Source organism: Pseudophryne corroboree, chromosome 1, assembly GCF_028390025.1.
Source record: "Pseudophryne corroboree isolate aPseCor3 chromosome 1, aPseCor3.hap2, whole genome shotgun sequence".
NCBI classification, from domain to species: domain Eukaryota; kingdom Metazoa; phylum Chordata; class Amphibia; order Anura; family Myobatrachidae; genus Pseudophryne; species Pseudophryne corroboree.
In genome coordinates, this window is record NC_086444.1 from 369,488,791 (window position 1) to 369,516,543 (window position 27,753).

General features: G+C 46.3%; 1 protein-coding gene across 2 annotated transcripts in view; it reads right to left on the reverse strand.

The window, feature by feature from the left end:
• Positions 1-27,753, reverse strand: part of UPB1 (beta-ureidopropionase 1) — a 129,707-nt gene that overhangs the window by 31,892 nt on the left and 70,062 nt on the right. For both annotated transcript variants that reach the window (XM_063913039.1, XM_063913038.1), the window contains 3 exons: positions 22,613-22,782; positions 20,341-20,422; positions 20,188-20,230 (listed from right to left, as the gene is read on the reverse strand). In XM_063913039.1, the coding sequence (XP_063769109.1) occupies positions 20,188-20,230; positions 20,341-20,422; positions 22,613-22,782 (295 nt within the window). The remainder of the gene's footprint in view (positions 1-20,187; positions 20,231-20,340; positions 20,423-22,612; positions 22,783-27,753) is intronic.

Consider the following 27,753-nt stretch of genomic DNA (forward strand, 5'->3'; position numbering starts at 1 on the left):
GATCAGGTTTACTATCCGGCATGCTTATTCTACGGCGGGTTTGCAGATTCCAAAATCTGTTCAGACCCACTCTACCCGTAAAGTGGGTTCTTCCTGGGCAGCTGGCCGGGATATCTCGGCTCTTCAGCTTTGCTGAGCAGCTACTTGGTCAGGGTCGAAAACGTTTGCTAAGTTCTACAAGTTCATTACTTTGGCCTCTGAGGACCTAAAGTTTGGTCAATCTGTTTTGCAGGAACCTCAGCACTCTCCCTCCCGTACTGGGAGCTTTGGTACATCCCCATGGTACTAAAATGGACCTCAGCATCCTCTTTTTTTATATACATACCAATAAATCCTTTTCTCGTAGTCCGTAGAGGATGCTGGGCGCCCGCCCAGTGCTTCGTGTTTCCTGCATTGTTACTTGGTTAAGTATTGTTGGTTCAGCCGTTGCTGAATCGTTTCACGTTGGTTAGCTTGGCTTTCTCTTACGCCCTAGAGGATGCTGGGGTCCACATTAGTACCATGGGTATAGACGGGTCCACCAGGAGCCATTGGCACTTTAAGAGTTTGAGAGTGTGGGCCGGCTCCTCCCTCTATGCCCCTCCTACCAGACTCAGTTTAGAAAATGTGCCCGAGGAGCCGGTCACAGCTAGGCGAGCTCTCCAGAGTTTCCCTAGAAGAGTTTTATTTAGTTTATTATTTACAGCCTCCCTGCTTCGTAGGACTAAGGGGGGGGGGGGGGGGGGAGGAGGAGTAGTGTCTGCCCTGTGGGGTCTGTGCCACTTACTCCGCTGACAGGACACTGAGCTCCTGAGGGGTCAGATCGCTCCCCGCCAAAGGGGATCACTCGCCCCAGCAGCATGCCACCACCCCCTTACAGAGCTGAAGAATCGGTGGCGAGTGAGATACCGACCACCCTAGCAAGCGGGGGGTTAGTGTGAAGATGGCGGCAGCAGGGTAGGAGCGCAGTATTAACTGCGCTCCGGGAGGCTCAGTGGTACATGGTGCGGCACTGTGAGGGGCGCCCTGAGCCAGCGCTACACCCTATACTGGTCCCAAAGCCTGTCGGGGTCCTCGGATCTCAGCCAGCACTCAATCGTCAAGCCAGTATAATCAGTGGAAGAGCGGGAAAACAGTGCCATTTTGGGGGCGGAGCTTCTCAGAGCGGACCCAGCAGCGTTCAGCACCATTTTTTGCCTGCACAGCGCTGATCAGGAGAAACAGGTCCCTCCACAGCAACTCCAGCTATCTGTAAACGGTACCAGGGGGTTGTAGAAGGAGGGGGAAGCTGCAATACGACTGTGTATCCTATTAAGGTGCACAGTCAGCGCTAACAAGGGGTCTCCCTTTGGTTAGAAGCGCAGTGTGTGGGTTAGCTCCAATCTCTGTGTCTCTCTTGCCATTCTTGGGGGGGAAACTCTGTCTGCCCTCCCCTGTGTGTGTGGAGTGTTTGGTGGTCTCCTTTAGCTATGTCCAGGGACACTGTGTCATCTGCTGCGGAGGATATGTCCTCCCAGGATGACCCCATTCCATGTAATCAGGATAGCACTGGTTTAGCACAGATTCCAGCAAGGGCACCAGAGTGGTTTTCCTCTATCAAATCTTGGATTTCTCAGATTTCAGACAGGGTTGCAAGTAATGAATCTGCAACCCAGGTATTACAGAACTCTATGGCAATATGGCCCGATTCTGGTACCTCAGGACGCTCCGCTATATGACACAGATACTGATTCTGACACCACAGACGGTAATGGGAATGTGTTGCAGGGGTCTGCCTCTCTTGCAAAGGAGGTGCAATTGCTGATAGAGGCTTTCAGGGATGTGTTGAATATTAATGTTACCACACCTGAGCAGGTTGAGGAGGCTTTTTTCATTGAAAATAAGAAAGCCTCGCTAACCTTCTCTGTGTCAAGGGAATTAAATGCTATATTTGAAAAAGCATGGGAAAACTCTGAGAAAAAATTCCAGATCCCTAAAAGGGTCCAGGTGGCGTTCCCTTTCCCTGAGGAGAATAGAAAAAAAAATGGGGAAACCCGCCCATCTGTGTCCAGACTCTCAAAAAAGGTGGTTTTACCTGTTCCGGGATCTACCGCCTTAAGGGAGCCGGCTTATCGTAAAATTAATAATGCACTTAAATCAATGTACACCACTTCGGGGGTCATATTACATCCCACTATTGCTAGTGCATGGATTGCAAAAGCTATAGTAAAGTGGTCAGGACAGGCACCTTACTTGAGGATTTGGATACGATGGATAAGGGTGAGGTTGAATTGTTTTTGCGCAACATTCACGATTCAGCAGGTTTTATGGTAGAATCCATAAAAGACCTGGGTTCCATGGTTGCATGAATCTCTTCCATGTTTGTTTCAGATCGTCAAGGACTGTGGCTGCGCCCGTAGTCGGCCGACACGGAATCCAGGAAAAGTGTGGAGTCCCTACCATACACAGGTCAGGCTCTCTTTGGGGAAGCTTTGGATGCGTGGATATCCACGGCTACAGCGGGTAAGTCTCCGTTCCTTCCCTCAGCTGCACCTTCTCCAAAGAAATCCGTCTCTTCATCAGCATCACAGTCCTTTCGGCCTAACAAGCCTTGAAAGGCCAAACCGTCCAATACCTTCTTTAGGGGAGGTCGAGTTGAGTCCAAGAAACCTGCTGCTGCTGCAGGTTCCCAGGAACAAAAGCCTGTGTCAGGTACACCAAAGTCCTCCGCATGATGGTGGACCACGCGGCCTGGAGGTGGGGCCAGTGGGAGCGACACTCAGTTCAGTCACGTCTGGGTATCGTCCGGCCTGGATCTCTGGGTGATAGATGTTGTGTCCCAGGGACAGAATCTCCCTCCTCGCCGATTTTTCAAATCAGGCTTGCCAGTTCCACTGGCAGACAGAACTGTCCTACAAGAGGCTGTCCAGAAGTTGGTGGAGGCACAGGTCATTGTGCCAGTTCCTCATTTGCAAACCACAGGTTACTATTCGAACCTTTTCGTGGTACCGAAACCGGATGGTTCGGTCAGGCCCATTCTGAACCTAAAATCACTGAACCCCTTTCTAAAGGAGTTCAAGTTCAAAATGGAGTCTCTCTGGGCGGTGATATCAGGTTTGGAAGAGGGGGAATTCCTGGTCTCTCTGGATATCAAGGATGCGTACCTCCACATTTCGATGTGGCTACTGCATCAGGCTTATCTCCGTTTCGCATTACTGGACTGTCATTTCCAGTTCCAGGCCCTGCCATTCGGCCTCTCAACAGCACAGAAGGTGCTCACCAAGATGATGGCAGAGATGATGATTCTCATCCACAAACAAGGGGTGAACATCATTCCATATCTGAACGATCTGCTGATAAATGTATCGTCCAAGGAGAAGCTGTTGCAGTTCATTATTCTCACATCCCACCTACTCAGACTCCACGGTTGGATTCTAAACCTTCCAAAATCACATTTGGAACCAACCCAGAGGTTGTCTTTCTGGGGATGATCCTCGACACAGAATTGCAGATGGTGTTTCTTCCACAGGAAAAGGCATTGGTGATACAAACAATGGTCCGAGATGTCCTGAAGCCAGCCCGGGTGTTGGTTCGTCAATGCATTCGCCTTTTGGGAAAGATTGTGGCCTCTTATGAGGCTCCCCAGTATGGGAGGTTCCATGCTCGGGCCTTCCAACTGGATCTCCTGGACAATTGGTAAGGATCTCATCTCCACATGCACCAGAGAATTCATCTGTCGCCAAAGGCCAGGATTTCACTCCTCTGGTGGCTCCAATTGCCTCATCTTCGGGAGGGCTGCAGGTTCGGGATTCAGAACTGGGTCCTTCTAACCACGGATGCGAGCCTTCGGGGCTGGGGCGCAGTCACTCAAGGGGAAACCTTCTAAGGAAGGTGGTCAAGTCTGGAAGCCAGCCTGCCGATCAACCTCCTGGAACTAAGAGCTGTCTACAATGGTCTTCTTTAGGCGGCCCATCTTCTAAGAGATCGGGCCATTCAAGTACGACGGTGGCTTACATAAACCAACAGGGCGGAACGAAGAGCAGAGCTGCAATATCAGAGGTGATGAGAATCATCCTCTGGGCAGGAAAACAAGCGTGGGCGCTCTCACCAATCTTCATTCCGGGAGTGGACAACTGGGAAGCAGACTTCCTCAGCAGACACGATCTCCATCCAGGGGAGTGGGGTCTCCATCCAGAGGTGTTCAAGGAAATAACAGACCTTTGGGGGTTACCCCAAATAGATATGATGGTCGCTCGTCTCAACAAGAAGCTTCAACGCTATTGTTCCAGGTCGAGGGACCCACAAGCAGTGGACACCCTGGTGTCTCCTTGGGTGTTCAAGTCGGTGTACGTGTTTCCTCCACTTCCACTCATTCCAAGAGTTCTAAAGCTCGTAAGGAGAACAAGAGTTCAAGTGATCCTCATTGCTCCAGATTGGCCAAGGCGAGCTTGGTACGTGGACCTTCTAAATCTCTTGCAGGAAGAGCCGTGGCCTCTTCCTCTTCGGGAGGACCTGCTGCAGCGGGGGCCATTCGCCTATCAAGACTTACCGTGGCTACGTTTGACGGCATGGCAGTTGCACGCCTGATACTTGCTCGGAAAGGGCATATCAAAGAAGGTCATTCCTATCCTGATACAGGCTAGGAAAGGGGTAATGTCTAAGCGTTACCATCTTATTTGGAAGAAATATGTCTCTTGGTGTGAGTCCAAGAAGTTTCCTTCGGTGGAGTTTCAACTGGGATGTTTCCTCCTTTTCCTGCAAGCAGGCGTGGATATGGGCCTATGGTTGGGATCTGTGAAGGTCCAGATTTCGTCCCTGTCCATTTTCTTCCAGAAACAATTGGCTGCCCTCCCTGAGGTTCAGACCTTTTTGAAGGGAGTTCTGCACATTCAACCTCCCTTTGTACCGCCTACGGCGCCTTGGGACCCTAACGTGGTGTTGCAGTTCCTCCAGTCGGACTGGTTTGATCCTCTACAGGAGGTTGAGATCAAATTTCTTACATGGAAGGCTGTCACGTTGTTGGCCTTAGCTTCTGCTAGACGTGTGTCGGAAATGGGGACGTTGTCCTGTAAAAGCCCTTACTTGATATTCCACGAAGATAGAGCTGAGCTCCGGACATGTCAGCAGTTTCTTCCAAAGGTTGTGCGGCATTTCATATCAACCAACCTATTGTGGTGCCAGTGGCTACTGACTCCTCAATTTCGCCAAAGTCCTTGGATGTTGTGAGGGCTTTGAAAATCTATGTGAAGAGGACTGCTCATCACAGGAAATCGGACTCTTTGGTTGTCCTGTATGATCCCAAGAAAATTTGGTATCCTGCTTCAAAGCAGACTATATCTCGCTGGATTAGGTTCAAAGTCCAGCATGCTTATTCTACGGCAGGACTGCTGTGTCCAAAATCGGTTAAGGCCCACTCTACTCGTAAGGTGGGGTCTTCCTGGGCGGCTGCCCTGGGTGTCTTGGCGTTACAACTTTGCCGAGCGGCAACTTGGTCTGGGTCAAATACGTTTGCTAAGTTCTACAAGTTCGATACTTTGGCCTCTGATGATCTGAAGTTCAGTAAATCAGTTTTGCAGGAATAAATGTGTATAGCCAAGTGCTCTTTCACTCCAATCTATGTGATGCCACAAAATAAGGCTACTCAACCTTATCAAAGAAAAAAATCAAATATAGAAAAAGAATATTGCAGCGCATATAGATTGGGCAAAGATATTTTTATTTCATTAAAATAAAAATAATAATAAAAATAACAGCATTCAAAAATCCATAGCCACCGGCCGGTAATTTCAACACCTAACTACTTATCTAAAAAACATAAAATACAATCTACTTTCTGTGTGACCATATCTAGTCTATATGGCATGCAGTTTCTAAACTCACTTAATAAAATCACTGTAAATAGATATAAAAATGACACACTGCACACTATTTTATGCAGCTATAAAGAATCACTCCCACCTAAAATACGTGTCTATACAGACAAGGAATGTGTCAAAGCTCATTCAGCAGTTAATGTCACTGTATCACTGAATTTAATGTTACAATGTAACACCCTACACCCCATTTCTTGTAGCTAATAAGTAGCGATAACACCTGCAGTGTATGTCTTAACCACACTATATTGAACAGTCCGTTTGGCAATTTAGCAGTCCATTCAGCAATTAGCAACACTATATCACTGTAGACTTATATAACCACGTGGCACGCTGCACACTGATTCATGCGCCTGGCGAGAGTCACTGATAACCGCAATGGTGTATTTCAGTAGCCACAAAGTATTGAACAGTCCATTCAGCAATTAGAATCCATTTAAGCTGAATGTATTAGGTTAATTCTTAAAACGTCTGGCCAGACAGAATAGATAATCTCACCGCTCCTTCCAGCATTAAGATAGCAGAAAACTCCTCCCGGCTGCTGGTGCTTTTAACCTTTAACCTTCATCTGATGAAGCCGCTGAACCCGGAGGGAGGTGGGGAAATGCGTTAAAGGACTCGCATAACTTTGTTCCATACCACTAATATTGGAGATGCTCACCGCCAGCAGGGCCGAAACTAGGATTTCTGTCACCCGGGGCAAGGCAGTAATTTGACGCCCCCCACCCCACCCAAAAAAAATAAAATAAAAACAAAAATAAATAAAATAATAAATACAAAACACAGAAAACCCCACGTGCCCCCTGTACTAAATAGTATATTGTCAGGTGTCACATCATACAAGCCAATGTTACGAGGCCCGTAGCCCAAAGGGGCAAAGGAGAGGCTATGGGCCCCGGAACATTGCTTGTTTGTTGTGACACCTGACAATATACTTGTAACACTTCAAAAGACCTGCTTGAGTGCCGATATATTTATATATCTATATGAGAGAGAGAGAGAGAGAGCAAGCGGATGGAGGCAGCACTCAGAGACTTTTCAATATAAAACGTGAACAAGTTTAATGGTGCATGTACGTTTCGGAGCCATAGCCCCGTCGGCTCCGAAACGTAGATGCACCATTAAACTTGTTCACGTTTAATATTGAAAAGTCTCTGAGTGCCGCCTCCATCCGCTTGCTACATTGGGGGCTATTGTGTCCATGAGGAAGGCACCGTGAGCACATCAGCACTTGCAGCCGAGGGCCTGCTGGAGTGCCGGATCATTCTGTATGTGTGTGTGTGTGTGTGTGTGTGTGTGTGTGTATATATATATATATATATAGGTGTTTGCCTTATACCATTTAGTTATTTGTAATTTATCTAATAGGTTATCATTTCTTGCAGCATCTTCACTATGTTGAAAAAGCTATCTAGTACATCAGTGTGATCTGGTATGTTGTCCAGGTAACTACTTGTTGAGAAAGAATATTAACTCAGTGTAAGGTGATATCTAAGGGTGGAGGCGTCTCTAAATCACACATGGATTGAGATATTTTTTAAAAGCACGATTTCTCTATCGTCCTAGTGGATGCTGGGGTTCCTGAAAGGACCATGGGGAATAGCGGCTCCGCAGGAGACAGGGCACAAAAAGTAAAGCTTTAGGATCAGGTGGTGTGCACTGGCTCCTCCCCCTATGACCCTCCTCCAAGCCTCAGTTAGGTTTTTGTGCCCGGCCGAGAAGGGTGCAATCTAGGTGGCTCTCCTAAAGAGCTGCTTAGAAAAGTTTAGCTTAGGTTTTTTATTTTACAGTGAGTCCTGCTGGCAACAGGATCACTGCATCGAGGGACTTAGGGGAGAAGAAGTGAACTCACCTGCGTGCAGGATGGATTGGCTTCTTTGGCTACTGGACATTAGCTCCAGAGGGACGATCACAGGTACAGCCTGGATGGTCACCGGAGCCTCGCCGCCGGCCCCCTTGCAGATGCTGAAAAGAGAAGAAGGTCCAGAATCGGCGGCAGAAGACTCCTCAGTCTTCTTAAGGTAGCGCACAGCACTGCAGCTGTGCGCCATTGCTCTCAGCACACTTCACACGGCAGTCACTGAGGGTGCAGGGCGCTGGGGGGGGGCGCCCTGGGCAGCAATGAAAATCCTTTTTTTGGCAAAAAATACCTCACATATAGCCTCCGGGGCTATATGGAGATATTTAACCCCTGCCAGAATCCATTTTTAAGCGGGAGACGAGCCCGCCGAAAAGGGGGCGGGGCCTATCTCCTCAGCACACAGCGCCATTTCCTCACACAGTTCCGCTGGTCAGGAAGGCTCCCAGGCTCTCCCCTGCACTGCACTACAGAAACAGGGTTAAATCAAGAGAGGGGGGGGCAAAATTTGGCGAAATTGTGATTTTATAAAAGCAGCTATAAGGGAGCACTTATTATAAGGCTATCCCTGTAAAATATAGCGCTTTGGTGTGTGCTGGCAAACTCTCCCTCTGTCTCCCCAAGGGGCTAGTGGGGTCCTGTCCTCTATCAGAGCATTCCCTGTGTGTGTGTGCTATATGTCGGTACGTGTGTGTCGACATGTATGAGGACGATGTTGGTGAGGAGGCGGAGCAAATTGCCTGTAATGGTGATGTCACTCTCTAGGGAGTCGACACCGGAATTGATGGCTTATTTATGGAATTACGTGATAATGTCAACACGCTGCAAGGTCGGTTGGCGACATGAGACGGCTGGCAAACAAATTAGTACCTGTCCAGGCGTCTCAAACACCGTCAGGGGCGTTAAAACGTCCTTTTACCTCAGTCGGTCGACAGACACAGACACGGACACTGATTTCAGTGTCGACGGTGAAGAAACAAACATATTTCCCTTTAGGGCCACACGTTACTTGTTAAGGGCAATGAAGGAGGTGTTACATATTTCTGATACTACAAGTACCACAAAAGAGGGTATTATGTGGGATGTGAAAAAACTACCTGTAGTTTTTCCTGAATCAGATAAATTAAATGAAGTGTGATGATGCGTGGGTTCCCCCCGTTAGAAAATTATTGGCGGTATACCCTTTCCCGCCAGAAGTTAGGGCGCGGTGGGAAACACCCCTTAGGGTGGATAAGGCACTCACACGCTTATCAAAACAAGTGGCGGTACAGTCTATAGATAGGGCCGTCCTCAAGGAGCCAGCTGACAGGAGGCTGGAAAATATCATAAAAAGTATATACACACATACTGGTGTTATACTGCGACCAGCGATCGCCTCAGCCTGGATGTGCAGAGCTGGGGTGGCTTGGTCGGATTCCCTGACTAAAAATATTGATACCCTTGACAGGGACAGTATTTTATTGACTATAGAGCATTTAAAGGATGCATTTCTATATATACGAGATGCACAGAGGGATATTTGCACTCTGGCATCAAGAGTAAGTGCGATGTCCATATCTGCCAGAAGATGTTTATGGACACGACAGTGGTCAGGTGATGCAGATTCCAAACGGCACAAAGGTGTATTGCCGTATAAAGGAAGAGGAGTTATTTGGGGTCGGTCCATCGGACCTGGTGGCCACGGCAACTGCTGGAAAATCCACCGTTTTTACCCTAAGTCACATCTCTGCAGAAAAAGACACCGTCTTTTCAGCCTCAGTCCTTTCGTCCCTATAAGAGTCATATCTGCCCAGGGATAGAGGAAAGGGAAGAAGACTGCAGCAGGCAGCCCATTCCCAGGAACAGAAGCCTTCCACCGCTTCTGCCAAGCTCTCAGCATGACGCTGGGACCGTACAGGACCCCTGGATCCTACAAGTAGTATCCCAGGGGTACAGATTGGAATGTCGAGACGTTTCCCCCTCGCAGGCTCCTGAAGTCTGCTTTACCAAGGTCTCCCTCCGACAAGGAGGCAGTATGGGAAACAATTCACAAGCTGTATTCCCAGCAGGTGATAATCAAATTACCCCTCCTACAACAAGGAAAGGGGTATTATTCCACACTATATTGTGGTACTGAAGCCAGAAGGCTAGGTGAGACCTATTCTAAATCTAAAAAAATTTGAACACTTACAAAGGTTCAAATCAAGATGGAGTCACTCAGAGCAGTGATAACGAACCAGGAAGAAGGGGACTATATAGTGTCCCGGGACATCAGGGATGCTTACCTCCATGTCCCAAATTTGCCCTTCTCACTAAGGGTACTTCAGGTTCGTGGTACAGAACTGTCACTATCAGTTTCAGACGCTGCCGTTGGATTGTCCACGGCACCCCGGGTCTTTACCAAGGTAATGGCCGAAATGATGATTCTTCTTCGAAGAAAAGGCGTCTTAATTATCCCTTACTTGGACGATCTCCTGATAAGGGCAAAGTCCAGGGAACAGTTGGAGGTCGGAGTAGCACTATCTCGGATACTGCTACAACAGCACGGGTGGATTCTAAATATTCCAAAATCGCAGCTGATCCCGACGACACGTCTGCTGTGCCTAGGGATGATTCTGGACACAGTCCAGAAAAAGGTGTTTCTCCCGGAAGAGAAAGCCAGGGAGTTATCCGAGCTAGTCAGGAACCTCCTAAAACCAGGAAAAGTGTCAGTGCATCATTGCACAAGGGTCCTGGTAAAAATGGTGGCTTCCTACGAAGCAATTCCATTCGGCAGATTTCACGCAAGAACTTTTCAGTGGGATCTGCTGGACAAATGGTCCGGATCGCATCTTCAGATGCATCAGCGGATAACCCTATATCCAAGGACAAGGGTGTCTCTCCTGTGGTGGTTACAGAGTGCTCATCTTCTAGAGGGCCGCAGATTCGGCATTCAGGATTGGATGCTGGTGACCACGGAGGCCAGCCCGAGAGGCTGGGGAGCAGTCACACAAGGAAAAAATTTCCAGGGAGTGTGATCAAGTCTGGAGACTTTTCTCCACATAAATATACTGGAGCTAAGGGTAATTTTATAATGCTCTAAGCTTAGCAAGACCTCTGCTTCAAGGTCAGCCGGTATTGATCCAGTGGGAAAAACATCACGGCAGTCGCCCACGTAAACAGACAGGGCGGCACAAGAAGCAGGAGGGCAATGGCAAAAACTGCAAGGACTTTTCGCTGGGCGGAAAATCATGTGATAGCACTGTCAGCAGTGTTTCATTCCGGGAATGGAAACTTGGAAGCAGACTTCCTCAGCAGGCACGACCTCCACCCGGGAGAGTGGAAACTTCATCGGGAAGTTTTTCCACATGATTGTGAACCGTTGGGAAATACCGAAGGTGGACATGATGGCGTCCCGTCTGAACAAAAAACGGGACAGGTATTGCGCCAGGTCAAGAGACCCTCAGGCAATAGCTGTGGACGTTCTGGTAACACCGTGGGTGTACCAGTCGGTGTATGTGTTCCCTCCTCTGCTTCTCATACCTAAGGTACTGAGAATTATAAGACGTAGAGGAGTAAGAACTATACTCATGGCTCCGGATTGGCCAAGAAGGACTTGGTACCCGGAACTTCAAGAGATGCTCACAGAGGAACTTATGGCCTCTGCCGCTAAGAAGGGACTTGCTTCAGCAAGTACCATGTCTGTTCCAAGACTTACCGCAGCTGCGTTTGACGGCATGGCGGTGGAACGCCGGATCCTAAGGGAAAAAGGCATTCCGGAAGAGGTCATTCCTACCCTGGTCAAAGCCAGGAAGGAGGTGACCGCACAACATTATCACCACATGTGGCGAAAATATGTTGCGTGGTGTGAGGCCAGGAAGGCCCCACGAAGAAATTTCAACTCGGTCGATTCCTGCATTTCCTGCAAACAGGAGTGTCTATGGGCCTCAAATTGGGGTCCATTAAGGTTCAAATTTCGGCCCTGTCGATTTTCTTCCAGAAAGAATTGGCTTCAGTTCCTGAAGTCCAGAAGTTTGTCAAGGGAGTATTGCATATACAACCCCCTTTTGTGCCTCCAGTGGCACTGTGGGATCTCAACGTAGTTCTGGGATTCCTCAAATCACATTGGTTTAAAACCAGTCAAATCTGTGGATTTGAAGCATCTCACATGAAAAGTGACCATGCTCTTGGCCCTGGCCTGGGCCAGGCGAGTGTCAAATTGGTGGTTTTTTTTCTCAAAAAAGCCCATATCTGTTTGTCCATTCGGACAGGGCAGAGCTGCGGACTCGTCCCCAGTTCTCTCCCTAAGGTGGTGTCAGTGTTTCACCTGAACCAGCTTATTGTGGTGCCTTGCGCCTACTAGGGACTTGGAGGACTCCAAGTTGCTAGATGTTGTCAGGGCCCTGAAAATATAGGTTCCAGGACGGCTGGAGTCAGGAAAACTGACTTGCTGTTATCCTGTATGCACCCAACAAACTGGGTGCTCTTGCTTCTAAGCAGACTATTGCTAGTTGGATGTGTAATACAATTCAGCTTGCACATTCTGTGGCAGGCCTGCCACAGCCAAAATATGTAAATGCCCATTCCACAAGGAAGGTGGGCTCATCTTGGGCGGCTGCCCGAGGGGTCTCGGCTTTACAACTTTGCCGAGCGGCTACTTAGTCAGGGGCAAACACGTTTGTAAAATCCTACAAATTTGATACCCTGGCTAAGGAGGACCTGGAGTTCTCTCATTCGGTGCTGCAGAGTCATCCGCACTCTCCCGCCCGTTTGGGAGCTTTGGTATAATCCCCATGGTCCTTTCAGGAACCCCAGCATCCACTAGGACGATAGAGAAAATAAGAATTTACTTACCGCTAATTCTATTTCTCGGAGTCCGAAGTGGATGCTGGGCGCCCATCCCAAGTGCGGATTATCTGCAATACTTGTACATAGTTACAAAAATCGGGTTATTATTGTTGTGAGCCATCTTTTCAGAGGCTCCGCTGTTATCATACTGTTAACTGGGTTCAGATCACAGGTTGTACAGTGTGATTGGTGTGGCTGGTATGAGTCTTACCCGGGATTCAAAATCCTTCCTTATTGTGTACGCTCGTCCGGGCACAGTATCCTAACTGAGGCTTGGAGGAGGGTCATAGGGGGAGGAGCCAGTGCACACCACCTGATCCTAAAGCTTTACTTTTTGTGCCCTGTCTCCTGCGGAGCCGCTATTCCCCATGGTCCTTTCAGGAACCCCAGCATCCACTACGGACTCCGAGAAATAGAATTATCGGTAAGTAAATTCTTATTTTTGCTGTTTGGTGACAGTCCATAGGGCCTGGGAGGCACTGGTGGTGCTGGTGTTGAATAATCTGGGTTCTTATACATGTTTTAAGTGCCAATCTTGATAAAGGTCCTCATATGGACCGAAACGTCGATGAAAAACGGCATCAACAGTGAACCTGAATAAAATTATATTGAATTTACAAGTGAATTCAGAGACTGATTTCTGGGCGTGAGTGCACCTTCCACCCAGGTGGTAGTTGCGGTATATATATATATATATATATATATATATATATATATATATATATATATACACAGTATAATATCTATATACATATAGATACACATACTGTATATATAATATAAAATATATTTTATATATAATATATTCAAAAAAAAAAAAAAAATATATATATATATATATATATATATATATATATATATATTAATGTGGGATACTCAGTATCCCACATTAACATATATATATATATATATATATATATATATATATATATATATTTTGGCTCACTGACGTGACATTTTTTTTTAAACCAGTATCATGCTGGTTTAAAAAAAATGTCACGTCAGTGAGCCAGTCAGTGTCAGTGTATATTTATTAACTAAGAAGTCCCCAGTGCTGACTGTGTACTCTGCAGCCAGTGGACCACACTCACTGTGGAGGTAGCCGCCCGCCCGCAGCACGCACCTACTTTTTTTGCAGCCAGCCCAGGTCGGATTTGATTATATTTATTTTTTGCCGCGCCCGCCGGCGCCAGAGACTCCCGCCTCCTCCAGCTCCGTGCTCTAGCCGGGTGCGCGCGTCACGCCACGTGCACGGTCATGACGTCACACGCGCGATGTGCCTGCGCCCGCATCCCGGAACACAGATGAGCCGCGTCTAGTAGTGCTGCTGCTGGCTTCTTACAGCCGGTCAGTAGCTACAGACGAACTGGGCTCATTAGAGCCCCCTACAGCCCAGCACCCGAGGCACGTGACCCCCTAGCCCCCCCTTAGTTTCGGCCCTGCGGGCGCCAGCCGCAGCTCCAGCCGTTCTACATTATATGCATGGACTTAATCCTCCAGAGATGACTGCCCTTAACACCAGCAGCCGGGAGGAGTTTTCTGCTATCTTAATGCTGGAAGGAGCGGTCACATTATCTATTCTGTCTGGCCAGACGTTTTAAAGAATTAACCTATTACATTCAGCTTAAATGGATTCTAATTGCTGAATGGACTGTTCAATACTTTGTGGCTACTGAAATACACCATTGCGGTTATCAGTGACTCTCGCCAGCTGCATGAATCAGTGTGCAGCGTGCCACGTGGTTATATAAGTCCACAGTGATATAGTGTTGCTAATTGCTGAATGGACTGCTAAATTGCCAAACGGACTGTTCAAAATAGTGTGGTTGTTAAGACATACACTGCAGGTGTTATCGCTACTTATTAGCTACAAGAAATGGGGTGTAGGGTGTTACATTGTAACATTAAATTCAGTGATACAGTGACATTAACTGCTGAATGAGCTTCGACACATTCCTTGTCTGTATAGACACGTATTTTAGGTGGGAGTAATTCTTTATAGCTGCATAAAATAGAGTGCAGTGTGTTATTTTTAGTGATGTGCACCGGCAATTTTTCGGGTTTTGTGTTTTGGTTTTGGGTTCGGTTCCGCGGCCGTGTTTTGGGTTCGAACGCGTTTTGGCAAAACCTCACCGAATTTTTTTTGTCGGATTCGGGTGTGTTTTGGATTCGGGTGTTTTTTTCAAAAAACCCTAACAAACAGCTTAAATCATAGAATTTGGGGGTCATTTTGATCCCATAGTATTATTAACCTCAATAACCATAATTTCCACTCATTTTCAGTCTATTCTGAACACCTCACACCTCACAATATTATTTTTAGTCCCGAGGTCGCTAGATGGCTAAGCTAAGCGACACAAGTGGCCGACACAAACACCTGGCCCATCTAGGAGTGGCACTGCAGTGTCAGACAGGATGGCCCTTCAAAAAAATACTCCCCAAACAGCACATGACGCAAAGAAAAAAAGAGGCGCAATGAGGTAGCTGTGTGACTAAGCTAAGCGACCCTAGTGGCCGACACAAACACCTGGCCCATCTAGGAGTGGCACTGCAGTGTCACGCAGGATGGCCCTTCAAAAAAATACTCCCCAAACAGCACATAACGCAAAGTAAAAAAAGAGGCGCAATGAGGTAGCTGTGTGACTAAGCTAAGCGACCCTAGTGGCCGACACAAACACCTGGACCATCTAGGAGTGGCACTGCAGTGTCACGCAGGATGGCCCTTCAAAAAAATACTCCCCAAACAGCACATGACGCTAAGAAAAAAAGAGGTGCAATGAGGTAGCTGTGTGACTAAGCTAAGCGACCCTAGTGGCCGACACAAACACCTGGCCCATCTAGGAGTGGCACTGCAGTGTCACGCAGGATGGCCCTTCAAAAAAATACTCCCCAAACAGCACATGACGCAAAGAAAAAAAGAGGCGCAATGAGGTAGCTGTGTGACTAAGCTAAGCGACCCTAGTGGCCGACACAAACACCTGGCCCATCTAGGAGTGGCACTGCAGTGTCACGCAGGATGGCCCTTCCAAAAAATACTCCCCAAACAGCACATGACGCAAAGAAGAAAAAAAGAAAAAAGTGGTGCAAGATGGAATTGTCCTTGGGCCCTCCCACCCACCCTTATGTTGTATAAACAGGACATGCACACTTTAACCAACCCATCATTTCAGCGACAGGGTCTGCCACACGACTGTGACTGAAATGACTGCTTCTTTTTTGGTGGGGGCCCAAACCAACCAATCAATCTCTCCTTGCACAAACTGGCTCTACAGAGGCAAGATGTCCACCTCATCATCATCGTCCGATTCATCACCCCTTTCACTGTGTACAGCCCCCTCCTCACAGATTAATAATTCGTCCCCACTGGAATCCACCATCTCAGGTCCCCGTGTACTTTCTGGAGGCAATTGCTGCTGGTGAATGTCTCCACGGAGGAATTGATTATAATTCATTTTAATGAACATCATCTTCTCCACATTTTCTGGAAGTAACCTCGTACGCCGATTGCTGACAAGGTGAGCGGCGGCACTAAACACTCTTTCGGAGTACACACTGGAGGGAGGGCAACTTAGGTAGAATAAAGCCAGTTTGTGCAAGGGCCTCCAAATTGCCTCTTTTTCCTGCCAGTATACGTACGGACTGTCTGACGTGCCTACTTGGATGCGGTCACTCATATAATCCTCCACCATTCTTTCAATGGTGAGAGAATCATATGCAGTGACAGTAGACGACATGTCAGTAATCGTTGGCAGGTCCTTCAGTCCGGACCAGATGTCAGCACTCGCTCCAGACTGCCCTGCATCACCGCCAGCGGGTGGGCTCGGAATTCGTAGCCTTTTCCTCGCACCCCCAGTTGCGGGAGAATGTGAAGGAGGAGCTGTTGACGGGTCACGTTCCACTTGACTTGACAATTTTCTCACCAGCAGGTCTTTGAACCCCTGCAGACTTGTGTCTGCCGGAAAGAGAGATACAAGGTAGGTTTTAAATCTAGGATCGAGCACGGTGGCCAAAATGTAGTGCTCTGATTTCAACAGATTGACCACCCGTGAATCCTGGTTAAGCGAATGAAGGGCTCCATCCACAAGTCCCACATGCCTAGCGGAATCGCTCTGTTTTAGCTCCTCCTTCAATGTCTCCAGCTTCTTCTGCAAAAGCCTGATCAGGGGAATGACCTGACTCAGGCTGGCAGTGTCTGAACTGACTTCACGTGTGGCAAGTTCAAAAGGTTGCAGAACCTTGCACAACGTTGAAATCATTCTCCACTGCGCTTGAGACAGGTGCATTCCACCTCCTTTGCCTATATCGTGGGCAGATGTATAGGCTTGAATGGCCTTTTGCTGCTCCTCCATCCTCTGAAGCATATAGAGGGTTGAATTCCACCTCGTTACCACCTCTTGCTTCAGATGATGGCAGGGCAGGTTCAGGCGTTTTTGGTGGTGCTCCAGTCTTCTGTACGCGGTGCCTGTACGCCGAAAGTGGCCCGCAATTCTTCGGGCCACCGACAGCATCTCTTGCACGCCCCTGTCGTTTTTTAAATAATTCTGCACCACCAAATTCAAGGTATGTGCAAAACATGGGACGTGCTGGAATTTGCCCAGATGTAATGCACGCACAATATTGCTGGCGTTGTCCGATGCCACAAATCCCCCGGAGAGTCCAATTGGGGTAAGCCATTCTGCGATGATCTTCCTCAGTTGCTGTAAGAGATTTTCAGCTGTGTGCGTATTCTGGAAAGCGGTGATACAAAGCGTAGCCTGCCTAGGAATGAGTTGGCGTTTGCGAGATGCTGCTACTGGTGCCGCCGCTGCTGTTCTTGCAGCGGGAGGCAATACATCTACCCAGTGGGCTGTCACAGTCATGTAGTCCTGAGTCTGCCCTGCTCCACTTGTCCACATGTCCGTGGTTAAGTGGACATTGGGTACAACTGCATTTTTTAGGACACTGGTGACTCTTTTTCTGAGGTCTGTGTACATTCTCGGTATCGCCTGCCTAGAGAAATGGAACCTAGATGGTATTTGGTACCGGGGACACAGTACCTCAATCAAGTCTATAGTTGGCTCTGAAGTAACGATGGATACCGGAACCACGTTTCTCACCGCCCAGGCTGCCAAGGCCTCAGTTATCCGCTTTGCAGCAGGATGACTGCTGTGATATTTCATCTTCCTCGCAAAGGACTGTTGGGCAGTCAATTGCTTACTGGAAGTAGTACAAGTGGTCTTCCGACTTCCCCTCTGGGATGCCGATCGACTCCCAGCAGCAACAACAGCAGCGCCAGCAGCAGTAGGCGTTACACTCAAGGATGCATCGGAGGAATCCCAGGCAGTAGAGGACTCGTCAGACTTGCCAGAGACATGGCCTGCAGGACTATTGGCTTTCCTGGGTAAGGAGGAAATTGACACTGACTATGGACGACGAGTGACGACACAGAGGTAGGTACAGCCGTGGCCTACCGTACTGCTATATATATATAATATACTGTATAATATAATAACGGACCTGGTGGACACTGTCAGCAGACTGCTAAACTAGTATGAAGAAAAAAAAAGCCACCACAGGTATACAATGTAGATGGATGGATAGTATAGTATTATATTACTTATGGACGACGACTGACGACACAGAGGTAGGTACAGCCGTGGCCTACCGTACTGCTATATATATATAATATACTGTATAATATAATAACGGACCTGGTGGACACTGTCAGCAGACTGCTAAACTAGTATGAAGAAAAAAAAAGCCACCACAGGTATACAATGTAGATGGATGGATAGTATAGTATTATATTACTTATGGACGACGACTGACGACACAGAGGTAGGTACAGCCGTGGCCTACCGTACTGCTATATATATATATAATATACTGTATAATAATAACGGACCTGGTGGACACTGTCAGCAGACTGCTAAACTAGTATGAAGAAAAAAAAACCACCACAGGAGTGTTTTTAAGGCAGACAAACGTATACTGGACTGGTGGTCACTGTCAGCAAAACTGTGCACTGTACTCCTGCTATAACTGCTCCCCAGTCCCCACAATTAGGCAGTGTGAGCAGTGCACTCAGCACAGATATATCATGCAGCAGTGCAGCACACTGAGCACAGATATGGTGGAGCGTTTTTTTCAGGCAGAGAAACAACGTATTAAACTCACTGGTGGTATTATAATCAAAACCCTGCACTGTACTCCCTAACAGCTGCTCCCCATCCCCAATCCTCCCCACAATTATAACTATGTCACTCTTTTCTACTATAACGGAGAGGACGCCAGCCACGTCCTCTCCCTATCAATCTCAATGCACGTGTGAAAATGGCGGCGAAGCGCGGCTGCTTATATAGAATCCGAGTCTCGCGAGAATCCGACAGCGGGATGATGACGTTCGGGCGCGCTCGGTTTACCCGAGCCACACGGGAGAATCCGAGCACAGCTCGGACCCGTGTAAAAAGGCTGAAGTTCGGGGGGGTTCGGTTTCCTATAAACCGAACCCGCTCATCACTAGTTATTTTTATATCTATTTACAGTGATTTTATTAAGTGAGTTTAGAAACTGCATGCCATATAGACTAGATATCGTCACACAGAAAGTAGATTGTATTTTATGTTTTTTAGATAAGTATTTAGGTGCTGAAATTACTGGACGGTGGTTATGGATTTTTGAATGCTGTTATTTTTATTATTATTTTTATTTTAATGAAATAAAAACATCTTTGCCCAATCTATATGCGCTGCAATATTCTTTTTCTATATTAGATTTTTTCAGTTTTGCAGGAGCCGTCCCGCTCTCCCTCCCGTTCTGGGAGCTTTGGTACATCCCCATGGTACTAATGTGGACCCCAGCATCCTCTAGGACGTAAGAGAAAATAGGATTTTGGTTACCTACCGGTAAATCCTTTTCTCGTAGTCCGTAGAGGATGCTGGGTGCCCGCCCAGCGCTTCGTTTTCCTGCAACTGTTATCTGGTTCATTACAACTTTGTTTAGTTATGTACTGTCTTGTTACTTGGTAAGTAATGTTTCAGCAGTTGCTGAGTTTTTCAAGCTAGTTAGCTTGGAGGTGCCTTGTATGTGTGAGCTGGTATGTCTCTTACCACTATCTGTGTTAAATCCTTCTCTCGAAGATGTCAGTCTCCTCGGGCACAGTTTCTAGACTGAGTCTGGTAGGAGGGGCATAGAGGGAGGAGCCAGCCCACACTCTCAAACTCTTAAAGTGCCAATGGCTCCTGGTGGACCCTTCTATACCCATGGTACTAATGTGGACCCTAGCATCCTCTACGGACTACGAGAAAAGGGATTTACCGGTAGGTAACCAAAATCCTATTTTCCTTTTGTTCTGTGTGAGCTGATGTGAATCTCACCACTATCTGTGTATTTCCTTCTCTCGAAGTATGTCCGTCTCCTCAAACACAGTTTCTAGACCGAGTCTGATAGGAGGAGCATAGAGGGAGGAGCCATCCCACACTGTTAAACTCTTAAAGTGCCAGTGGCTACTAGTGGACCCACCTATACCCCATGGTACTAAAATGGACCCCAGCATACTCTACGGACTAAGAGAAAAGGATTTACCCATAGGTATATAAAATCCTATTATTTTTTTTTGCAGTGCTTTTGAAATCTTTTCATACTATGTATATTTGGGATTGTTTGTGGCCATCATTTCCATTGTACTAACAATATTTACAATATCATTGTCACCTTTTTTGCCATCTCCTGATGTGAATTCATTTTCAAAGTGTTCCTGAAAATAAATAGCCAGTAGAAATGAATAAATAATAGGAATATATGACTGCTTTACAGTAACTAATAATGCAAGAAAAGGAGTGACAGATGCTCATGTTTCACACTCACAGTTCCCACGCGGTTGATGGCACAGGTGAAACAGTGGTTGGCAATCGCAGCATTTCTTGCTTCTATGGGCCATAGGCACTCACTGCAAACAGATTTGAGAGCATGTCACATTTAACTACAGGGACACATTACTGTCTTCCTATTAGACAACTGTAGACTAAACATCTATTAAGCTGGCCACATATCTAAATGACAATCTGCATTTTACCCCCAAATGGATAATGGATGAAAACGGTTGTTCAGACAAGTCGGTTAAATCAAACGCTTTTAACCAACTTGTCTGAATGACCATTTTTGTTTGTTTTTCCACATTTTGGAGCAAATTGGTAATTGTCATTTGCTTCCATACATAACCAGGTTTTTGTTCCAACCAATCAACTATTTGGCTGGTTGGAGGATAATCTTTTAGATCTATGGGGGTAATTTCAGACCGGATCACTGCTGTGTGTTTTCACACAGTGGGCGATCATGTACTAACTGCATATGCACAGCAATGCACACGCGCGTTGGACAACAACAAAGGGCTTCACCGGTCAGCGACGGGATGGTGCCAAAAATCCGACCGCACAGGTGTTCGCAAGGTGATTGACAGGAGGAAGTCGTTTGTGGGTGGTAACTGACTGTTTATTGGGAGTGTCCGGAAAACCACAGGCGTGCCCAAGCGTTTTCAGGGAGGGTGTTTGACGTCGGCTCCAGCCCCGATCAGCCCGTTTTGATCGCACTGTAGGAGTAATGCTGCACATACACCTAAAGATTTATTGTCAGATCTGGACAGTTGGAATGAAAACCTGGTAATGGATGAGCGGAAATTACAGTTGGCCATTTGCTCCTAAATGCCGTAAAACTGACAAAAATTGACCATTTTTGTCTGTTTTCCAGTGTTTGGGAGCAAATAGTCAATTGTCATTTGCTCTCATCCATTACCAGATTTTCATTCCAACCAGCCAGATCGGACAATAAATCTGTAGTTGTATGGCCAGCTTAAGTCTTGGGCTGTGCAGAGACTACACAAAGTGGATTTTTGCAGCTCGGCGTACACACACGGGATCGCACACTTGCACGGCGAATTTACACTCCCCTGGAGGCGGCGACTATCTGAACGCAGGACAGCAAAGTCTGCAGCCCAGTGATCAGGTCTGAATTAGGCCCTATGTTTCTATATGGGGCTAGCTTTAGAATCTCAGCAGTAAAGCCAACTGAATGAAGGGAAGGGTGGGTGTAAGCATAAAAGTGGTTCTTAAGATGTCCAAATAAGCAAACGGCACTGCCTTTCCTCACTAATATATAAGCCACATTTAGATAGCCAATCTTTAAGATCTCTAGAGCAGTGCTTTTCAAATCCTGTACTTGGGACACAAACGGTGCATGTTTTCCATATCTCTTTGCTGGAGCACAGCTGTATTCATTACTGACCAACGCATTTAAAAAAAATCCACAGGTTGTTCCAATTATTTCAGTTGTAATTCTGTGAGGAGACCTGGAAAACATACACTGTCAGTGTGTCCTGGGGACCGGATTTGACAAAAAAAATTCTCAAAAAACATTCAAAATGTAAATGTATATGGCAGTGGTTCTCAAACTTGATCCCCGAGGCACCCCAACAGTCCAGGTTTTAAGAATATCTATGCTTAAGTACAGGTGATTTAGTTAGCAGCTCAGTCAGTTTGATTATACCATCTGTGCACACGCATGGATATCTTTAAAACCTGGACTGCTAGGGTACCTTGGAAACCCAGTTTTGGAAACCCTGGCATGACACAGGGTTTCTTCAATAGGGGTTTCCTGTAATTTGGAGCACCATGCCTGAAGCACATACAAATACAATGCTGCTGCGCCTGTGGTAACAAGTGTTATACAAATACGTGGTTGTCATTTTCAGTCAGATACCTACATTTCATTTTAGCACTGATCATGTGCCTTAACTTACTACACTATCTTTAGTGTTACTATTTTCTTTATAAATTGTTGGGATCTCATACCTGTGTGTGTGTGTGTGTGTATGATACAGTTAGCAATCTGCACTACATGATTGTATGCCTATCCTGGCAGAATTCTTTTACCCTATTATCCATTGTGCACATCAAAGTCCATTCCTTTGTTAATGATACATTTTATCTCACTTTCTTCATTATTATAGCACAGTAAGAGAACAAATGATTAGCTTTACATCAAGCTATTTACTGCAAGATTAGGCGTTATCTGGCACATTTATAAAAACGCCCAAACCTATCCTCATACATGTACTAATTTCCTGTTAGTACAGCCTCATTACCTAAGCCCCCCGATAGTGGCTGAAGGATTGAAAATAATCTGTGCTCCATTCATGCTGTACATGAACCAGTTAAGAGGGTGGTGTCGGCCATAGCAGATGTTCACAGCAATCCTGCCATATGCTGTCTGGAACACTCTGTGTCCTGTATCCCCCTCCATGTAATAACTGGACTGGAACACAAACAAGAAACATGGAAAGCTCTTAAAACAAGTTTTAAGAATTCAGTGACTTAGTACCCATGCAACGAAATAATCTGTAATAGAAATGACTGAAAAAGGAAGCATTGTAAAACATAGTGGCTGTCATTGCGTTTCATTTTTTATTGTTTAACCAACTTCCTCATAACTCTTTATTATTACATAGAGCGTGACCTATCTCACCATTCAGTATACTATGTGGTAGTTAACCCTTATTTTGGGACTTTTTCGACAGGTCAAATGCCAACATTAATACCAGTAATTATTTATTTATGGGTTGGCAGCTAACGCGTACCATCTGGTATCAGTTTCTTTTTTACAATCATTCATGCAGTACACATTATACCTTGTTTTTTCTAGAGACAATGAGTTTTCCTCGTACAGCACTACAGAACCATTGTGGTGCCACATAAATAAATAATTTCCTAAAAAATAGCATTCATTTGCTTACTTCTCCAGAGGTGACAAGACAATAATCACTAAGGGACCACACGATTTGAAAGAAGAGACACTTTCAAATAATGGTGCCCTTCAGTTTATTAAAGCCAGGATGGGAGACATATTCCCCAATCTCTGGATTTCACAATGATTTCTGTAATGCAGGGAGGGTGTTCTCTAGTGACCACACATGATCATCACAGAATAACATCTCAGGTGTCACATTATTTGGAAAAAATGGAGTTATGGTAGATATACAGAGGTAGCCACGCTCATTGTAGGCATGCAATGGTGCGGAAAGTGTGCCCGCTGCGCAAGTACACACCATATTACCCTATGAAACAAATATCAGCTGCGATCAGTAGCACAGCAGTGCGGTCACACAATGGGACATAGATGACCATGGCTACATCTGTACCTTTGTTAACTCTCTTTCTTTGAGGTCAATAGGGTCCACAGGGATAACAACGGGGTTATAGGTAGTGTGACCACCTATAACAGTTACATTTTCAGATTTCCCAGAATGCTCGGCCCTTCCCCCTATAACCCCGCCTAGGCAAGTCAGTTTTGTTAGCAAGCCCAAAGCAGGAAGCAGATATGAGAGAAGCAAAATATGGTACACATTAGAACACATGGTTGCAGACAGGAAAAGGAGAAGGGAACCAGTGACCAGAGCCACAAACCCATATCAACCAGGTGCATCAGGGTAGTGCTCCACAGGGATAACATTGGGATGATATAAAGCAGTACTTCAAGAGTGGGGACGCTCCTGAGTGGATAGTAGAATCCAGCGTCCAAATGAAGCATCCTGGGAGGCTTACCTCCCAGGATGGGAGTCAAACGCATAAAGCCTCAGAAAGGTGTGTAAAGAAGACCACATATTCTCCTTACACAATAGGTCATCAGATGCGCCACGGCGTGCCACCCATGAAGGTCCCATAGACTGAGGAGGAGGAGCCAAAATTGATGCAAGAACTAGAAGATCCGCTCGAGTGTATGCTTGCTCACTGGTCATTCGAATCCGTCAGGCAGTACGGATGGTGTAATGGCTAGCATTACTGCCTCACAGCACTGAGGTCATGGGTTATATTCCCACCATGGCTCTAAATGTGCAGAGTTTGTATATTCTCCCCGTACTTGCGTGGTTTTCCTCCGGGTACTCCGGTTTCCTCCCACAATCCAAAAATATATACTGGTAGGTTAATTGGCTCCCAGCAAAAATTAACCCTAGGGTGAATGTGTCTGTGTGTACATGTGGTAGGGAATACAGATTGTAAGCTCCACTGGGGCAGTGTTTGTTAGCAGGCCAGACACGTTTGGGAAAACCATAAAAGGAGTAATAGCAAGTCTGATTTCCTAATGGAATTGGGCCACTCAACATAGAGTCGGAGAGCTTGAACCACATCCAACAAAATCTCTCCAGTTGAGAGGTCTGAAGAGGTAAAAGCCGATACCACAATTTTTTCATTAAGGTGACATTTTGAAACCATCTTTGGTAGGTAGCACGACCTGGTACCACTCTGAGGTCCCCCCAGGAAGAGGCCCGCCCAGTCAGGCTGTGTTTATCAGGCTGGGTGCTGACGAGCAGCCCGGGTTTGCTTGGCTTTTGGCCCAATTACCTTTGTGGTAGCCGATTGTCTGGGAAACAGCCGACACTTTGCCTTTACTAGTGGACGAAAGGAACGCAAATTAGAAGACTTATGGCAGAAAGGCTGTCTTAGACATAGTCAGGGAAGCAACAATTTTTTCTAGTTCGTTTCTGAACAATATATTTATCCTGTAAAAAGCAGACATTCCAGGGTCTGTTTGGAATCCATGTCAGCTTTCCATGAGTGTAGCCAAGTAAAGCGTCATGTAAGCAGTAGCCGTCTTGGCTGCCAATGACCCTGCGTCATACAGTGCCTACCCTATGGAAGAATCCGCCATTTTGATAAAGGCCTCCACAGCCCATACCTAGTGTTTGATGGCTTTAGATGCCTACAAAACTGACACTGTAGGTCTGTTTACCTAACCTGTTAGAATTGAAACTTTCAAGTCCATCTATTCTCTATCAGTAATTTCTTTTCATGAAGAAACTGCAGTGATAGGCCAGGCTGATATTTTCACTAGTCATGTCACAGGAGAATCCACTGGAGGATAATTTGTTTGTTTTTTTGTACAATCTTCCACAGGAATAGGGTAGTGAGATGCTATTCGCTTAGGTATAAGAAACCTTCTACCTGGCGTACTCCAGGGTTTACACCTAATTCCGATGAGGTGGTCAGAATGTTGGAATTAAGATTTAAATATATGTTTTAAACGTCAGTTTTCTTAGTGACTGTCAGGCTCCTCATCCTTCAGCTGGATAATATTCTTAACCACCTCAATTCAGGCTGACACATCCACGGTAGTGTGGCTCTCCTCTGCAGAGCCTGGTTGAGGGGAGGAATGTGTAGTCCTTTTAGTGGATGTGGAAGGTAAGGGTTCATTGCCCTGTAACATTTGATGTAAAGCCATAGAGGTCTGTGCCAGGCTTTGACTTGTATTAGACAGTGTATCCACCCACGGTATATTTGCCGGAATTATATTAGTTGGGACTGAGATTTGGGGACCCATAGATGGGGCTCCACTAGAGCACTCGATAGTTTAGAAAAGGAAGCCCAAGGTGGCTCCTGTTCCGAGGCTGGGGTTGTTAACGAGCTAGAGGATTTATAGCAAGTAACACACTTGCCCAATGTTTTGTGCTGATAAGGTAACAGACCACAGTCTGCATGATATGATACTGGGACTTCAGATTGTTTGCTCCCCTTTGGTTTTGCTAGCCATTTTAGCAACAACAGGGATGCGCAAACACACTTTTCTGGCAACAGGAGGTGTGTAACTTTGAGGTATGTGACTTCCTCTAGCTGTAAGCTGAGAAACATGAAACCCCTGCAACTGTTTTTAGGGTAAAGATGAAAGACAGTGATAGCTATATGACAGTCTGAATAGAAAGGTACAGACAGCAGAAAAAGATTAGCACAAGTCACATGCAATGCAGATATAATATATTTGTAGCTACAATGAGCACTGAAGTTAACTACTCAGCAATAATATGCAGGTAGGATACATTTATAACTGCAATGAGCACTGAAATCAACTACTCTGCAATAATAGTCAGGTAGGATACATTTATAACGGCAATAAGCACTGAAATCATCTACTCAGCAATAATATTCAGGAAGGATACATTTAGAACTGCAATGAGCACTAAAATCAACTACTCGGCTTGATATATGCAAGTAGGATACAAGTGCAGTGAAACCTGACCCCTTGGAGACCGTTCACAGGGAGACTGGACCCAGCATTGCTGGGGACCTGGCTAGCTGCATGTGAGAAATGGCTGCCTGAGGTCTCTGAATCAGAAAATATACCGTTATGGTAAGAACTTACCATTGATAACGGAATTTCTCCTATGTCCACAGGTATCCACAGGATAACATTGGGATATGCCGGAGCGACAGCGGAAATGGCACCAAATAGTCACAAGTTTTCTGGCCTCCCAGGATGCATCGGGCTCGTACATATAATCCTGCCCACCGACTCAGCCAAATCCGTTGTTTTCACAGCAATTAGGCAGGAGCATCATGTAGAACCCTATTCAGGTGATAAGAACACACATGCACACCCTTCCATACGAGAGGGAAGAGGTTTAGTGATTGTAAAGATTCTCAAATCAGGTGCGTCAGGGTGGGATACCTGTGGACATAGGAGAAATTCCGTTATCAATGGTAAGTTCTTACCATAACGGTATATTTCTCCGGCTGGGTCCACAGGTTATCCACAGGATAACATTGGGATTCCCAAAGCCATTATTAGTGGTGGGGACGCTCCTGATTAGACAGGAGAACCTTTCGCCCGAATTCCGCGTCATGAGAGGCAAAAGTATCCAAGGCATAATGTCTAATGAATGTGTTAATGGAAGACCATGTGGCTGCCTTACATATCTGTTCTGCTGAAGCACCATGTTGTGCTGCCCATAAAGGACCTACCTTACGTGTAGAGTGCGCAGAGACATTAGCCGGAGCAGGGAGATCAGCACGAGAATATGCTTCTGAAATAGTAATTCGAAGCCATCTTGCTAGCGTCTGTTTAGTAGCAGGCCATCCTCTTTTGCGAAATCCGTAGAGAATGAAGAGAGAATTTGTCTTTCTGATGGCACTAGTACGATCTAAATTCATAACGCACGGACCACGTCCAGTGATGCTTCTCCCGCAGAAAGTCCCGATACCTGAAAAGCCGGGACTACAATTTCTTCGTTCAGGTGAAACTTTGAGACCACCTTTGGAAGATAACCAAATCTAGTTCTGAGAACTGCTTTATCTGGATAAAAGATCAGAAAAGGAGACTTGCACGACAGCGCTCCGAAATCTGACACTCTTCTAGCTTACGCCATCGTCAGTAGAAAGAGAACTTTAGCCGTCAACCATTTAAGATCTGCTCTCTTAAGTGGTTCAAACGGAGCCCCCTGAAGGATTTTAAGAACCA